This window comes from Microcaecilia unicolor, chromosome 4, assembly GCF_901765095.1.
Source record: "Microcaecilia unicolor chromosome 4, aMicUni1.1, whole genome shotgun sequence".
Classification (NCBI taxonomy): Eukaryota; Metazoa; Chordata; class Amphibia; order Gymnophiona; family Siphonopidae; genus Microcaecilia; species Microcaecilia unicolor.
In genome coordinates this window covers 6,140,276-6,158,171 of record NC_044034.1, presented here as the reverse complement: position 1 = coordinate 6,158,171, position 17,896 = coordinate 6,140,276, and the positions used below count along the sequence as shown (strand labels likewise).

The window sequence follows — 17,896 nt, the reverse complement described above, 5'->3', positions numbered from 1 at the left end:
ACTCAATGAGATTAGTTTGGCACGATTTCCCTTTGGTAAAACCATGTTGTCTCGGATCTTGCAACTTATTTGCTTCTAGGAAATTTACTATCCTTTCCTTCAGCATGGCTTCCATTACTTTTCCAATAACCGAAGTGAGGCTTACCGGCCTGTAGTTTCCAGCTTCTTCCCTATCACCACTTTTGTGAAGAGGGACCACCTCTGCCGTTCTCCAATCCCTCGGAACCTTTCCCGTCTGCAAGGATATATTAAACAAATCTTTAAGAGGACCCACCAGAACCTCTCTGAGCTCCCTCAATATCCTGGGGTGGATCCCATCCGGTCCCATGGCTTTGTCCACCTTTGGCCTGACCCACTCGCTCCCCCCTTTTTCAATATGGTAGATTTTAAACAAACAGGAGAAAGTTTTTCTTTACTCAGCGTGTAGTTGGTCTCTGGAACTCGTTGCCGGAAAATGTAGTGACAGCAGCAGGCCTTACTGAGTTTAAAGGGGGTTTGGACAGATTCCTGAGGGAAAAGGCCATTGAGCATTATTAAAAATATATTTTTGGGGGGAAGCCTGGATTGGCTGCTGTCGGAGACAGGATGCTGGGCTTAGTACACAAGTATTGCCATACTGGGAAAGACCAAAAGTCCATCGAGCCCAGCATCCTGTTTCCAACAGTGGCCAATCCAGGTCACAAATACCTGGCAAGATCCCAAAAATGTACAAAACATTTTATACTGCTTATCCCAGAAATAGTGGATGTTCCCCTAGTCCATTTAATAACGGTCTATGGACGTTTCCTTTAGGAAGCCGTCCAAACCTTTTTTAAACTCCGCTAAGCTAGCCGCCTTTACCATTGGTGGACCATTGGTCTTTTCCCATTATGGCGGTGCTTATGTTCTTACGTTCAAGGATCTGTACAATGCTACTGCCTGCATCAAGCTTACAGATTAATGAAGAATAGTGTCTGGCACCCCCTGCTGCGCTCTGCTGTGAATCCACACTGAACAAAATCAGGCTCTTTGCTCAGACATTATCGATCTCTTAGTTAGCTCACATTTTTTTTTAATTTCCATTTCATTCCCTGCCCTTTCAAGAACACACGTGTTCTCTCGGTATGTTGCAGAATACTAATGTCCAATTATTTAGCCCTGCCTTGTGGGTTCTGTCCTACACTGTGTATAATTTCAACATATTGAAATGACTTCACGCTACATTTGAGGCAGTCACAAGACAAACGCACAGAGCACTGGCTATACCCTGCAGCTCTACCTCCTAAGTCAGGACCAGCAGATGGCCTCAGGTCAGCAGAGACAGGTTAAGTCAGTCCTGGTTTTTCTCTAGCATATCTACGGATCAGCAGTTTCACTTTGTCTAATACGTCCAAATAAAATCTGTTAAGATGATGTTCCCATTTGCAAGCTGCCTAGATTTAGAAATAGTGCGGGGTGTAAGATTTAATAAATAAAACATTCTCTCTCCTCCCCACAGCCACAAGTCCTAACATCTCCCCACTGAGAAATCATGGCTATCCAGAACAGCAACGCAGCACTAGTAAGACCTAAAGGAAATCATAAAATGCTCCGTGTTCAAACTCTCAACACTCCCTCATCTTCCCTTTACCTCCGCCCTACCCCCCCCCCCTCCCCCCCATGACCTCAATCCCCTCATCAACACAAAACTGCACCATTTCTGAACACGTATGAACAACAAGGTATTTTTATTTTGTTACATTTGTACCCTGCGCTTTCCCACTCATGGCAGGCTCAATGAGGCTTACATGGGGCAATGGAGGGTTAAGTGATTTGCCCAGAGTCACAAGGAGCTGCCTGTGCCTGAAGTGGGAATCGAACTCAGTTCCCCAGGACCAAAGTCCACCACCCTAACCACTAGGCCACTCCTCCACTGTTGCTACTATTTGAGATTCTACATGGAATGTTGCTATTCCACTAGCAACATTCCATGTAGAAGTCGGCCCTTGCAGATCACCAATGTGGCCGCGCAGGCTTCTGCTTCTGTGAGTCTGACGTCCTGCACGTACGTGCAGGACGTCAGACTCACAGAAACAGAAGCCTGCGCAGCCTTCTACATGGAATGTTGCTAGTGGAATAGCAACATTCCATGTAGAATCTCCAATAGTAGCAACATTCCATGTAGAATCTCCAATAGTATCTATTTTATTTTTGTTACATTTGTACCCTGCTCTTTCCCACTCATGGCAGGCTCAATGCGGCTTACATGGGGCAATGGAGGGTTAAGTGACTTGCCCAGAGTCACAAGGAGCTGCTTCTGCCTGAAGTGGGAATCAAACTCAGTTCCCTAGGACCAGAGTCCACCACCCTAACCATTAGGCCACTCCTCCACTGTTGCTACTATTTGAGATTCTACATGGAATGTTGCTATTCCACTAGCAACATTCCATGTAGAAGTCGGCCCTTGCAGATCACCAATGTGGCCGCGCAGGCTTCTGCTTCTGTGAGTCTGACGTCAGACTCACAGAAACAGAAGCCTGCGCTGCCTTCTACATGGAATGTTGCTAGTGGAATAGCAACATTCCATGTAGAATCTCCAATAGTGGCAACATTCCATGTAGAATCTCCAATAGTGGCAACATTCCATGTAGAATCTCCAATAGTATCTATTTTATTGTTGTTACATTTGTATCCCACGCTTTCCCACTCATGGCAGGCTCAATGCGGCTTACATGGGGCAATGGAGGGTTAAGTGACTTGCCCAGAGTCACAAGGAGCTGCCTGTGCCTGAAGTGGGAATCGAACTCAGTTCCTCAGTTTCCCAGGACCAAAGTCCACCACCCTAACCACTAGGCCACTCCTCCACTCCGTCCCTACTGTAATGTATATTTTTATAATCTAAAACTGAATTTGGAAAACAAAAATGGTCTTAAGTTGAAATTCCTCGTTTCTCTCCTCTGAAAAGGTTTCATTTTTAATCTCTGGTATCTTATTGTTCTTGTTTCTGCCACATATAACACCTTCCTGGTTCCCCTCCTCCCCTCACCCCACTCTGGGTCTAGTACCACAATAATGAGCAAGTGAGGCCCTGGAAGATCTGCCGTCAGACTATATTCAGACCCTCCCCCCCCAAATCCCAAATCAAACACAGCTTCCAAATCATGAACTCATGGGCAGATGCATTCCAACTAAAACTCAACGCAGAAAAAACTCAATGTCTTATCCTCTCATCACAACACAACATGAATAAACCCACCACTATAAACACTCCAAACTTTGCCCTTCTTGTTTCAGATAGTCTGAAAATTCTAGGAGTCACAATTGACCGAAATCTTACACTAGAAAGCCATGCGAAAAACACAACGAAGAAAATGTTTCACTTGATGTGGAAACTCAAAAGAATAAAACCTTTCTTCCCAAGGGAAACATTCCGCAGACTGGTACAATCAATGGTACTAAGCCAACTAGACTATTGCAATGCAATTTATGCCAGATGCAAAGACCAAAATCATTAAGAAACTCCAAACTGCACAAAACACAACAGCCAGACTCATATTTGGAAAAACGAAATATAAAAGTGCCAAACCCCTCAGAGAAAAACTACATTGGCTCCCACTTAAAGAACAAATCAAGTTCAAAATCTGCACTCTGATTCATAAAATCATACATGGTGAAGCTCCGGCTTACATGTCAAGCCTCATAGACTTACCAACCAGGAATTCTAATAGATCATCACGTACATTCCTGAATCTCCACTACCCCAGCTGCAAAAGACTAAAATATAAACTAACATATGCATCCAGCTTCTCCTACATAAGCACGTGTCATGATTGTGACTGTTTTCCAGGTCTGTGCTCACCTCGCCCTCTGGTGGCCAGAACCGGTGAGTGCTATAGACTATCTGTTGATATTTCCCAAGCATGTGTCAAAAGTCGGTCTGGTCCGGATCTTCCAGTCTGCTTGACTTGTTTGTACCTAAGCAGCACCCGTACTTGTCTTGGGATTCCTGAAGCTGAGCCTCAGCAGGTGATGGTCTTTATTAAGCACCTGTGGGCTTTGCTACTTTGCCTTGCCAATGGTTTCTGGGTGAGTGGGTATGCTCTGTTGCACTTCTGCCTAGTCTAGTTTCTTGTCTGAATTCCTTGCCTGGTTCTTGTTCAGTGTGTGTAGTTTAGCTTAGGCTTTTTTTTTTATTTATTACATTTGTACCCCGCACTTTTTCCCACTCATGGCAGGCTCAATGCGGCAGGCAATGGAGGGTTAAGTGACTTGCCCAGAGTCACAAGGAGCTACCTGTGTTGGGAATCGAACTCAGTTCCTCAGTTCCCCAGGACCAAAGTCCACCACCCTAACCACTAGGCCACTCCTCCTCCTTCCTAGTCTTGTTTCTTGTCTGTTAGCCTTGCCTGGTTCTTGTTCAGTCTGTGTGTAGTTTAGCTATTAAGCATAATTGCTTTTACCTTTCTTAGTGGCTGCTTTGCAGCTTTCAGTCCTTGCTCTTTAGCCTGTCTGTGTATCTTTCCTAGTGGCTGCTTGTCAGCTTTCAGTCCTTGCTATTTAGTCTGTCTGCTTTCTGCCTAGTGTTGTATTATTTGTCTGTGAGTCCTAGCCTAGTATTCTGTCTTGCCTCCCATGTTTATTCCTTTCCTCTCTGAACCCTAACTCTGCTTCAGTCAAGCTTGTTCTTGTACCGTGTGTCCGGTGTGAGAATCCTGAAGTCCTGCAGGCCGCTCGCACCTAGGGGCTCAACCTCTGGGGAACAGCGGTCACTGCAGGTGAAGTCCAGTTGGTCCAGTCCTGTCTTTCCAGCTTTGCTTGCTTATAGCTTAGTTCCACTCCTATCTCTAGTCCTGTGTGTTCTTGCCTTGTTTGTCTGCATCTCCTATCTTGTTTGTTTGTTAGTCCAGGTCTGGTTGGGGGGTTTTGCCTGCTGCTGCCGCTCTACGGCAGTAGCCCAAGGGCTCACGTTTGTTCCAGTGTCCGAGAAGCCAGAGATCGTGACAGCACGCAACTATGGAATGCACTACCAAAATCCAGAAAAACAACACACGACATAACTAATTTCCGAAAACTACTAAAAACCAACCTATTCAATAAGGCACACCACAATGATCCATCCTAAATTACCAAAGAAAAAAATTCATACCAGAACTGTACAAAACGGAACTCTCTATTCCTGACTGCTTAAGCTAATCTATCACGATTGAACTTTAACCCAATACCTTTTATTTCTCATTACAAAAATGAATTCTCTTTACTTGATTGCCTAATCCACTCTGTCACCTGCATTATAACTATGCATTTCTCATTCTGGAATTGGTGATCGCCATTATGGAACAATGTAAGCCACATTGAGCCTGCAAAAAGCTGGGAAAATGTGGGATACAAATGCTATAAATAAATAAAAACTCCCCCTAAAGCATCACTCGGAGGCTGAGGCATAGTGGGCCTTGCACAGTCCACAGAGTCAAATCATCTAAAATGTGATCCTGAGCCCCAGGTACAGCGGCTCTTGCACAAGGTAACTGCGGACTTCACGAGAGAAGGCGTCCGCACACAGGAACTTTCCACTCCAGTCCGTAACCAGCATCCCAGGGTTGTTTGGCAGAGGTGATATAACCTTTTCCTTGCTATTTCAAGACAAAGAGTAAAAGGCCATTGAAGCCGAATGGCCTCTTGGACTAGTTGTTCATTTACAGGAAGTTTGGGGAGCGAAGAACTCTCATGCACAGTACAATTCCCTTCCTCACGTCTTCACAACTATGAGTAAATCCCAGCACTTAATACATAGACAATCGCTGCAATTCTCAGATGTCCAACAAGGCAGTCCCATATCTTCACCCCCTCCCTCCCATTCCCCAAAAACAGACACACTTCCCTGAGGCAATTTTTCCCATCTATCACCAGGCATTTAGGGGTTCCTATACATAAGATGAAGGACTAGGATACTCCACCCAGAGCTGGCTTGCAGCATCCCAGAGGACCTGGAAAAAGATGGCATTAAACAGAGCACACTTGACATTCTTCCTGAGCTACTATCCTGCCTTCTGCTTCACAGACGCTATAGCTTTATACCAGTGGATGGTTTGCCTCTTTTCTTCTGAGATGCTGCACAGCCCTGGGAGGTAAGATGACCTCCCCCTACTCCCCCAGTGGTCACTAACCCCCTCCCACCCTAAAAAAAAAAAAAAAAAAAGTTAAAATATTTTTTGCAGCCTCTTTGCCAGCCTCAAATATCATACCCAGCTCCATGACAGCAGTATGCAGGTCCCTGGAGCAGTTTTAGTGGGTGCAGTGCACTTCTGGCAGGTGGACCCAGGCCCCCCCCCCCCCCGCCACCTGTTACTCTTGTGATGGTAAATGTGAGCCCTTCAAAACCCACCACAAACCCACTGTACCCACATCTAGGTGCCCCCCTTCACCCATAAGGGCTATCTATAGTAGTGGTGTACAGTGGTGGGTAGTGGGTTTTGGGGGACTCAGCACACAAGGTAAGGGAGCTATGTACCTGGGAGCTTTCTCTGAAGTCCACTACAGTGCCCCCTAGGGTGCCCAGTTGGTGTCCTGGCATGTCAAGGGGCCAGTGCACTACGAATGCTGGCTCCTTCCATGACCAAAGGGCTTGCATTTGGTCATTTCTGAGATGGGCGTCCTTAGTTTCCATTATCACCGAAAATCAAAAACGACCAAGTCTAAGGATAACCATCTCTAGGGACGACCTCAATGTCAAGATTTGGGTGTCCCCGACCGTATTATTGAAACGAAAGATGGACGCCCATCTTATTTCGATAATACAGGTTTTCCTGCCCCTTCGCCGGGATGTCCTGCGAGGACGTCCTCAGGAAAACTTGGGCGCCCCTTTCAATTATGCCCCTCCACAACGATTTTAACACAGGTTACAGATCACTAATAGTAAATCAGCAATTTCACGTTAAGAGTTCTTTCAGTACCCTGGGGTGTATATCATCTGGTACAGGTGATTTATCACTTTAACTTGTTGATTTTGCTCAGTATGTCTTCTGGGTTCACCAAGATTTCTTTCAGTTCCTCTGCATTGTCACCCTTGAAAACCATTTCCGGTACAGGCAGATCTCTTACATCTTCTTCCATAAAGACCGAAGCAAAGAATTCAATCAGTTTCTCCGCTATGGACTTGTCCTCCCTGAGTTCCCCTTTTGCTCCTTTGTGATCTAATGGTCCCACGGATTCCCTCACAGACTTTCTGCTTCTGATGTACCTGAAAAAGTTGTTACTGTGAGTTTTAGCCTCTGCAACAAGTTTCTCTTCATATTCTCTTTTATCGTTCTTTATTAATACTTTGCATCTGACTTGCCAGTACTTATGTTGCTTCTTATTTTCTTCATTTGGGTCGTTTTCTCTCATTTCCACCTTTGCAAATACATGGAATGCATCTGGTCTGGGCTTCCAAGATGGTATTTTGAATAATGTCTACGCCTGATTTAGTGTCCTAACCTTAGCAGCTGATCCTTTTAGTTTCTTTTTAACCATTTTCCTCATTTTATTATAGTCACCCTTTTGAAAATTAAATACAGCTACAGTAGTTTTCCTTTGCGGGTTCGTCCCAGAAAGCAACTCAAACTTGATCATGTTATGATCACTGTTTCCCAGGGGACCCAACACCGCCACCTCTCGCACTATGCCTTGCATGCCACCAAGGACCAGATCCAAAATGGCTCCCCCTCTTGTTGGTTCCTGGACCAGTTGCTCTAAGAAGCAGTCATTTATTAAATCTAAAAATTTTATCTCCCTGGTGCTCCCTAATGTAACGTTTATCCAGTCAATATCGGGGTAATGGAAATCACCCATTATTATAGCGTTGCCGCTGTTTCCTCTACATCCCGCAGAATTCAGAATTTGCATGCACTGCAACGTCCCAACACCAGTCGGTCCTACAGCAGGAAGACCGCTCAACTGTCTCAGCAGGAATTGCCATCTAACCCAGCTGTCACAAGCGCAGCACAATACAGACCCAAGCAGCGAGTCAGAATCCCTCCCCTGCACCAAGTAGAACTTGCAGCCCTCCAACCGGTTCCACATCAAACTTTAGTCGGATTTATCACTGCCGGCTGTTTACCCAAGCTCACACTCTTCACAAGTCTTACCCCAGCTGAGAAAGGATCAGGACTGATACTCTATCCCACCCTCTCCAGTATAACTCTTTCCTTATTTTTTTATTTTTCTTTAAGGTTGTTGTGGTAGAAAAGGAGAGCTCCACATGAAACAGGGGAGAGGTGAAGAGAGAGAAGAAGTAAATTCAGGGATCTGAAGACCTCCAGATACGACTCTGCAGACTCAAGACACCCGCAAAGCTCAACTCTGAACCAGTGGACCAACTGGATAAGGAGCATATCCACTCAGAACCAGAGGCTGAAAAGTGTCCTCATTCACCTGCTGGAGATAGAAAATACTGAGAAGCCGGACTGGATGCCAAGAGAGGTATATCTTAGCTCAGTTTCCAGCTCTACCTCCACCTGCTGGATGATGGACACAACTATTCCACAGGTTCTGGAATAGGGCAAGCTATGTAATTTATGTAGCCTTTTGCTAAGTTGTTCCCATTAATGGCTCATTGAAAAAAAAGCAAAATAAAGCTCTGTGAAGCAAGCTGAAGGTGGGGGTGAAGATCCCCAACAGGATATTCCACCTGATAGCAGGGCTACAAAGTTCAGTCAGTGGGTACAGAAGAGAAGAGGAAGGGTACCATACCTCGGGACTTACTGTGTTTTTCTTCGTCATTCGCCAGAGAAGACATGTCAGCAGCATGTGGCCGAGCGAAGAGATCATGAAGATAATGAAGGCATTCTCATGCACCACTGCAGCAGAGAGAACAGGGGAAGCATTAGTGAGACGGCAGGGGAAATTGGATTCAAGCCACCCCCAAAAGGAAAAAAATAAAATCACGCCTGGACTATAGGACTTTGGGTACAAATCTGTGGTTTCCTCCAGCAGCAGGTAAAAAAGAGTAAGTCTCCCTGGTAGAGGAACTAATAGCTCCCAGTGTATGCATGTGCTAGAAAGGAAAAGGAATGAAAGCTCTTTCCCTACACAGTGTTTACCAAGATGAAACGGTGACATGTACCCATAGTAGTACACTTCAATGAAGCTGGAATTCCAAACCTTTGCTTAAGCGCTGCTCTGGCCTGCCGGATAGCTTCCAGTGTCCATGAAGCCCAGCAGGTAAGAGATAGCCCCAATGACATAAAATCTAGCACTATGCTTGGTTCTATTCCCACCACTCTCGACCCTAGCAGTGGGGAAGGCTGAAATACATCCTATTCTACAGTGACATCTAGGGGTGGTGTGACAGCAATGCAGGGGGGCAGCTACGTGGCAAGTTGCATCTCGTCTCTATGTGCAACCCTAAACCATTTATCGGGCTGCGTTTATTTAAATTATTTATTCACATTGTTTATTTTAATTTTAGAATGGGGTAAAAACAATTTTATAGTATCTTTTTTTTTATGTGATTAATATAATCATTAGTCCTTTATTTTGATGTGATGTCTCTGTATGTGATGACCATAAACTCAGTCTATATAATGGGCTGAGTTACCTAGGTCAGTCACATTTTTTAACCAATCATGTCCCGTGGCGTCTGACGTCAGCAGGGTTTAAAAGCTGCACCATTTTTCCTCAGGGTTGTCTCTGTGATATCCGCCGTGAGGATCGAGCAGAAGTAAGTACACTGTCTCGAAGATCAGCAGACATGATTACACAGTTTCATTTTGATTTGCTCTTTTTTTAGATCTGTCCAGTGATCCTGAAGAAGAAACCGCAAATTCGAAACGCTGGCCGCCATTGATCACTGTCTTAATCAACAAGGGAGCACAGAGACTGCCTCGCTCTTGAGCTAAGTTTTGTTTAAATACTCTTTAGCCAATTCAAAGTCTGTACATAGAGGTTTTTGGGCCGATGATGAGGAAGTCCAACCCCAGTTTGACTTTTTCAGCTGTCAAGGGGTTTCTCGAGGCCTTTTCCTCTTTAAGATTAGAGTACTTGCTTGAAGTAATAGATTTTTTGAGTACCTATTTAATTAATTTTTTTACTCTGTATGTGATGAGACATGAGAAAGCTACGTGACAGATCTCTGATGAGAGGTAAAGTTGGTGGCAGGAAAAGACCAGGCCACACACACAATGAGTAAAGCTCTGAAGGGGATGAATTCAAATTCTCTACTTTCCCTCGCAGAACAGAAGATTTCAAACAGTCACAGGGCAGAATTCTAAATGAGTACAACTGGTGCAGAAAATGTTGCCTCTACAATTTATGATGACTTTTCTCTTCCGAAAGTTATATGAAATCAAAACCTTGAGCAAAAGCAGTGTTATTTAAAAAAAAAGCATAATCTCAATATTATAGGGATTAATAATCAGACTCACCCGACAACTCTATCTTGTGTGAAAAAATCCTAATAATGTTGGGCTAATAGAATCAGTCTTTTCATAACAAATTTTTAACCAATATAATAAAATCACTACTACCAACTTGTTGAAGAAGTGTTTGTGTGCTCAGAATATGGCGCCTATAATAAATAGAGGTGGTCAACTATTATTGAAACGCATCTCTTCCAAAAGGCCTACAAGAAAAATACATAGCCTACAAACGACTTCAACAAATCACACAACTACCACAGCTCACCTCTAACTTACCTAACACTTCCCGTCTATCCTCCCCTACCCAATCTTTAAACAGCAAGAATTGTACTTGTCATCATGAAAGCACTATGCTTATCTTCTCTTACCAGCATTCAAACTATAAGAAATGTACCTATTAACATGAAATGATGATGTCATAACCACACTCTGTAAGCCACTTTGAGCCTACAAATAGGTGGGAAAAGGTGGGATACAAATGCAATAAATACATAAATAAATTATTGCATTTGTTCCAATTCAACCAGACTGGATGGGTCGGTCATATGGCTTTTATCTGCCGTCATGTTTCTAAAATGATGGTTCAAACTAAGGGTGCAGTGATGGCATAAGAATTGAAATTCTCTTTATTATAGGCGCCATATTCTGAGAACACAAACACTTTTTTACAAGTTGGCGGTAGTGATTTTATTATACTGGTTAAAAATCTGTTAAAAATTTGCTTTAAGAAGATTGATTCTACTACTACTGCTTATCATTTCTATAGCTCTACTAGACATACACAGCGCTGTACACTGAACATGAAAGAGACAGTTCCTGCTTGACAGAGCTTAAAATCCATGACAGACAAACATGACACATAAGAGATAAGGTACCTGGGTACTGAACAAGTGAGTAAGGGTTAGGAATTAAAAGCACCATCAAAAAGGTGGGCTTTTAGCCTAGATTTGAAGATGGGCAGAGATGGAGCTTGACGTACTGACTCAGGAAGGCTATTCTAGGCATATGATGCAGCAAGATAAAAGGAAAGGAGTCTGGAGGTTGCAGTGGAGGAGAAGGGTACAGATAAGAGAGATTTACCCAATGAACAGAATTCTTGGGGAGAAGTGTAGGGAGAGATAAGACTGGAGAGGTACTGAGGAGCTGCAGAGTGAATGCGTTTGTAAGCCAACAAGAAGAGTTTGAATTGTATGCGGAAATGGATAGGGAACCAATGAAGTGACTTCGGGAGAGGGCTAATGTGAGGGTAGTGACACTGGCGGAATATAAGTCATGCTGCAGAGTTTTGAACAGATTAAAGGGGAGCGAGAGGGCTTAGTGGGAGACCTGTGAGAAGCAAGTTGCAGTAGTCTAAGCATGAAGCGACGAGTGTGGATAAGGGTTTTGGTAGTGTGCTCAGAAAGGAAGGGACAAATCTTGGTGATACTATAGAGAAATAAATGACAGGCTTTAGCAGTCTGTTGGCTATGTGCAGAGAAAGAGAGAGAAGTCAAAGATAACCCCAAGGTTATGAGCTGATGATGCAAGGAGGATGAGAGTGTTATCCACAGAGACAAAGAATGGGGGAAGAGGAGAGGTGGATTTAAGGGGAAGATAAAAAGCTCAGCCTTGGATTCCTGCTGAAATTTCTGGTGTGAAGAGGCATATCTGGGAGTGATCAGCATAAAGGTGATACTGAAAACCATGAGAGGAGATCAGAGCACCAAGGGAAGCAGTATAGATGGAGAAAAGAAGAAGTTACAAGACAGAGCTCTGGAGGTACACCACCCGATAATGGGACAGAAGTAGAGGAGAATCCACCAGCGCACACACTTAAAATTAAATGAGAGAGATAAGAGGGAAACCAAGAAAGAACAGAGCCTCAAAGTCCTAGTGAGGGCAGGTGGTAATCAACAGTGTCAAAAGCAGCATTGTTAGGATTTTGAAAAGCATGACAGTAGCACACTCTGGAGGCTAGGGTTACAGCTAGAGCATGAAATTATTTATCCATTCAATTCTGGGACATGGAAAACATCTGAAGATCTGGGTTTTCCACTCTTGGGAATATTTTAAGCACTAATGTTTGTACTTTCTGTATTTTACCTCATGTGTCATACATGTCATTACAAATAGAATGCTTTAAGTCTTTGCACCCTTGTAACTTTTCCCATTTTGCCATCTAAATAAACACATAAAATGCATTAAAGCTTTATAAAGTATACTCTATAGTGTGAGTATTTCACAAATCTAGAATTAAAAATCAAGTGTTGACAGCACCATTAGTGCAACATTGGATAGACTGTCAACACTCTCTTACTGATATCAAATGGCGAATTCTGGATCACATACAGTTGGGATGGGAGGGTGGTGAAACAACAGAGCTTTTAAATTTTAAAGAACAACGATGGATATTTCAATTAAATACCTTGTATCCTGCAGGTCTTAATGCTGAGCTTGACTGGTGGTCTCTAGTTTGATTGGATGCTAGCTAGGTTTCTTGATCCAATCAAAACACGGGGTTTGGGAACAGCTGTGTACTAAATTAAGGGAGTGGAGGAGTGGCCTAGTGGTTAGGGTGGTGGACTTTGGTCCTGAGGAACTGAGGTCGATTCCCACTTCAGGCACAGGCAGCTCCTTGTGACTCTGGGCAAGTCACTTAACCCTCCATTGCCCCATGTAAGCCGCATTGAGCCTGCCATGAGTGGGAAAGCGCAGGGTACAAATGTAACAAAAATAAAATAGATACTATTGGAGATTCTACATGGAATGTTGCTACTATTGGAGATTCTACATGGAACGTTGCTATTCCACTAACAACATTCCATGTAGAAGGCTGCGCAGGCTTCTGTTTCTGTGAGTCTGACGTCCTGCACGTACGTGCAGGACGTCAGACTCACAGAAGCAGAAGCCTGCGCGGCCACATTGGTGATCTACAAGGGCCGACTTCTACATGGAATAGTGGAATAGCAACATTCCATGTAGAATCTCAAATAGTAGCAACAGTGGAGGAGTGGCCTAGTGGTTAGGGTGGTGGACTTTGGTCCTGGGGAACTGAGGAACTGAGTTTGATTCCCACTTCAGGCACAGGCAGCTCCTTGTGACTCTGGGCAAGTCACTTAACCCTCCATTGCCCCATGTAAGCCGCATTGAGCCTGCCATGAGTGGGAAAGCGCAGGGTACAAATGTAACAAAAATAAAATAGATACTATTGGAGATTCTACATGGAATGTTGCTACTATTGGAGATTCTACATGGAACGTTGCTATTCCACTAACAACATTCCATGTAGAAGGCTGCGCAGGCTTCTGTTTCTGTGAGTCTGACGTCCTGCACGTACGTGCAGGACGTCAGACTCACAGAAGCAGAAGCCTGCGCGGCCACATTGGTGATCTACAAGGGCCGACTTCTACATGGAATAGTGGAATAGCAACATTCCATGTAGAATCTCAAATAGTAGCAACAGTGGAGGAGTGGCCTAGTGGTTAGGGTGGTGGACTTTGGTCTTGGGGAACTGAGTTGGATTCCCACTTCAGGCACAGGCAGCTCCTTGTGACTCTGGGCAAGTCACTTAACCCTCCATTGCCCCATGTAAGCCGCATTGAGCCTGCCATGAGTGGGAAAGCGCAGGGTACAAATGTAACAAAAAAAAATTAATCAGATCTTTGTGCCGTCAAACTGCGGCCATTTTTTCTAAACTGCTACAGGAGCATTGACTACTCTGGAGTTGTAAGTATTTTAATAAGTGAAACGTTGGGGATTATATATTTGATTTTTGTTTTTTTTAGAGAACCTCTTCCCTGAGGAAGATATTGGAAACCTGGCCATGCTGGCGGAGGTTCTCCTGTTGTTTAAAAATGCTGCCGTTTCAAAGATAAGTGCTGTTATAAATCCTTTATCAAATTAAGGAAACTACACTAACTTGTTTTGACAAAAAAATATTAAGAAGTTGAAACAAATACTAAAAGGGCTGATCTATGAAGATTTGCGCCTCAACCATTTCCCAATTGTTTGAACACTATGTTCATGTGGCGAGAGCAGCATGAGCATCTGATGATCCCCCCAAAAATAAAGGAAAATATGTTTGAAAGTGGTTAGTTGGTGGACGAAGCATTGAATATTGTCCATCATAGAGAGTTATGCTATTGAAAGTGAATCATCAATTATAAATAGTACTATATATATATAAAATATTTGATGTTTGGGACATAATATATATGATCTTATTTGAGAAGTCCCCACATATAGAACAGCGGTCATTTAAATTGAATATCCCAGAAATAAGCAGTGGATTTTCCCCAAGTCCATTTTAATAATGGTCTATGGACTTTTCCTTTAGGAAGCCGTCCAAACCTTCTTTAAACTCAGCTAAGCTAACCGCCTTTACCACATTCTCTTGCAACGAATTCCAGAGTTTAATTACACGTTGAGTGAAGAAAATTTTTCTCCGATTCGTTTTAAATTTACTACTTTGTAGCTTCATTGAATGCCCCCTAGTCTAAGTATTTTTGGATAGAGTAAAGAGACGTTTCACGTCTACCCTTTCCACTCCACTCATTATTTTATAGACTTCTATCATATCTCCCCTCAGCCGTCTTTTCTCCAAGCTGAAGAGCCCTAGCTGCTTTAGCCTTTCCTCATAGGGAAGTCGTCCCATCCCCTTTATCATTTTTGTTGCCCTTCTCTGCACCTTTTCTAATTCCACTACATCATAGTAACATAGTAGATGACGGCAGAAAAAGACCTGCACGGTCCATCCAGTGTGCCCAACAAGATGAACTCATGTGTGTACCTTACCTTGATTTGTACCTGTCTTTTTCAGGGCACAGACCGTATAAGTCTGCCCGGCACTATCCCCTCCTCCCACCACCGGCTCTGGCACAGACCGTACAAGTCTGCCCAACTCTATCTTCGCCTCCCAACCACCAACCCCTCTTCCCCCCACCGGCTCCGCCACCCAATTTCGGCTAAGCTTCTGAGGATCCATTCCTTCTGCACAGGATTCCTTTATGTATATCCCACGCATGTTTGAATTCCGTTACCGTTTTCATCTCCACCACCTCCCGCGGGAGGGCATTCCAAGCATCCACCACTCTCTCTGTGAAAAAATACTTCCTGACATCTTTTTTGAGATGCGGCGAACAGAATTGAACACAATATTCGAGGTGCAGTTGCACCATGCAGCAATACAAAGGCATTATAACATCCTCATTTTTGTTTTCCATTCCTTTCATAATAATACCTTACATTCTATTTGTTTTCTTAGCCGCAGCAGCACACTGAGCAGAAGGTTTCAACGTATCATCGACGACACCTAGATCCCTTTCTTGGTCGGTGACTCCTAATGTGGAACCTTGCATGACGTAGCTATAATTTGGGTTCCTCTTTCCCACATGCATCACTTTGCACTTGCTCACATTAAACGTCATCTGCCATTTAGACGCCCAGTCTCCCAGTCTCGTAAGGTCCTCTTGTAATTTTTCACAATCCTCCCGTGATTTAACGACTTTGAATTTATTTTATTTGTTGCATTTGTATCCCACATTTTCCCACCTTTTTGCAGGCTCAATTTGGCTTACATAATACCGTAAACGGCGTTAACTGATTCCGGTGTGAACAAATACAAGGTGTGAACAATAGCAAGGTAATATTATGGTAGAATGAGGTACATGTATGGAGATCTTGGAGAGGGAGAGGAAGAGTTAGGGTATGTCCATTACAGTCTTTGGTTACGTTGTGTCGCAAATGTCCAGGTATTTTTATGTTGGGTCAGTGGGGTATGCCCTTCTGAACAGATCTATTTTTACTGCTTTCCGGAAATTCAGGTGGTCGAGTGTAGTTTTTACTGCTTTTGGTAGTGCTTTCCACAGTTGTGCGCTCAGGTAGGAAAAGCTGGATGCATAAGTGGATTTGTATTTGAGTCCTTTGCTGCTTGGGTAGTGGAGATTTAGGTATGATCGTGCTGATATTATGGTGTTTCTGAGTGGCAGGTCGATGAGGTCTGTCATGTATCCCGGTGCCTCGCAGTAAATGATTTTGTGAACTGTCGTGCAGATTTTAAAAGCAATACGTTCCTTAATTGGAAGCCAGTGCACTTTTTCTCGGAGTGGTTTGGCACTGTCAAAACGCATTTTTCCAAATATAAGCCTTGCTGCTGTGTTTTGGGAGGTCTGAAGTTTCTTTATAATTTGTTCTTTGCAACCCGCATAGATTCCGTTGCAGTAGTCTGTACCAGGTTGCAAAATATTTCCCTCAGGAAGAATGGTTTCACACGTTTTAGTTTCCACATTGAGAGAAACATTTTCTTTATGGTGACTTTAGCTTGGGTCTCTAGTGAGAGGTTTTGGTCAATTATTACTCTGAGGATTTTCAGGCTGTCTGAGATAGGGAGGGTGTATCCTGGGGTGTTAATGTTTGTGGGTTTGTATGTGTTATATTGGGATGAGATGATGAGACAGTGTGTTTTTTCTGTATTGAGTTTAAGTTGGAATGCGTTTGCCCATGAGTTCATTATGTTTAAGCTGAGCTTGATTTTATTGGTGATTTCTGCTAGATCATGTTTGTAGGGGATGTATAGTGTAACGTCATCAGCGTAAATAAATGGATTAAGGCCTTGGGTGGATAAGGCATTGGCTAGTGGGACCATCATGAGGTTCAAAAGGATCAGTGATAGTGGTGATCCTTGCGGTACTCCGCAGTCCGGTTTCCAGGGTGACAATATGTTTAACTTTGTGTGTCATCAGCAAATTTAATTACCTCACTAGTTACTTCCATTTCTAGGTCATTTATAAATATGTTAAAAAGCAGTGGTCCCAGCAAAGACCCCTGGGGAACCCCACTAACTACCCTTCTCCATTAAGAATACTGACCATTTAACCCTACTCTCCTTTTCTATCTATTAACCAGTTTTTAAATCAACAATATGACACTACCTCCTATCCCATGACCTTCCAATTTTCTCTGAAGTCTTTTATGAGGTACTTTGTCAAACGCCAGATACATAATATCAACCTTTATCCACATGTTTGTTCACCCCTTAGCCTGATAGTTAACATCTCTGTAAGCGATGCTGCAGGACTGTTGGGTAAGGTTTGCCTCTTTGCGGATAATACCAGGATCTTCAATAGAGTAGACACCTTGGATGATATGGATAATATGAGGAGGGATCTAGCAAAACTTGAGGAATAGTGTAGAATTTAGCAGTTAAGATTTAAAGCTAAAAAATGTCAGGGTCGAGGAAGTGACGTCACGAGATTAGATGGCTGCCTAAAACTCTTGCTCCTGCACTTCCCCGCTGAATAGAGCTGTTTTCTGTGGTGCCCCATCACAAATCAAGTGCCAAATCGGGTGGACAAGGGTGGAATAACCCGCTCCACATAATGAGCAAAATCGCGACTTCGCAGACGCGGGCGGGAGAGCGCCACTCGACAAGGCAGACGGCGAAAGGCCTGTCGCGCCATGCTTCTCCGGAGCAGCGGCAATCATCAGACTCTGACACTGCGTCTTCCCACGTGGACCGGCGAAGTTCGGCGCTTAAAAAGAAAAGTTACCCTAAAGATCTAGCGAAA

At 43.7% G+C, this 17,896-nt stretch overlaps 1 protein-coding gene across 2 annotated transcripts in view; it reads right to left on the bottom strand.

Annotated features, from left to right (window-relative positions):
- Positions 1-17,896, bottom strand: part of PGAP2 (post-GPI attachment to proteins 2) — a 101,612-nt gene that overhangs the window by 50,012 nt on the left and 33,704 nt on the right. Inside the window, exon 4 of one of the 2 annotated variants that reach the window (XM_030199828.1) lies at positions 8,686-8,792. In XM_030199828.1, the coding sequence (XP_030055688.1) occupies positions 8,686-8,792 (107 nt within the window). The remainder of the gene's footprint in view (positions 1-8,685; positions 8,793-17,896) is intronic. The other variant, XM_030199829.1, reaches the window with a different exon arrangement.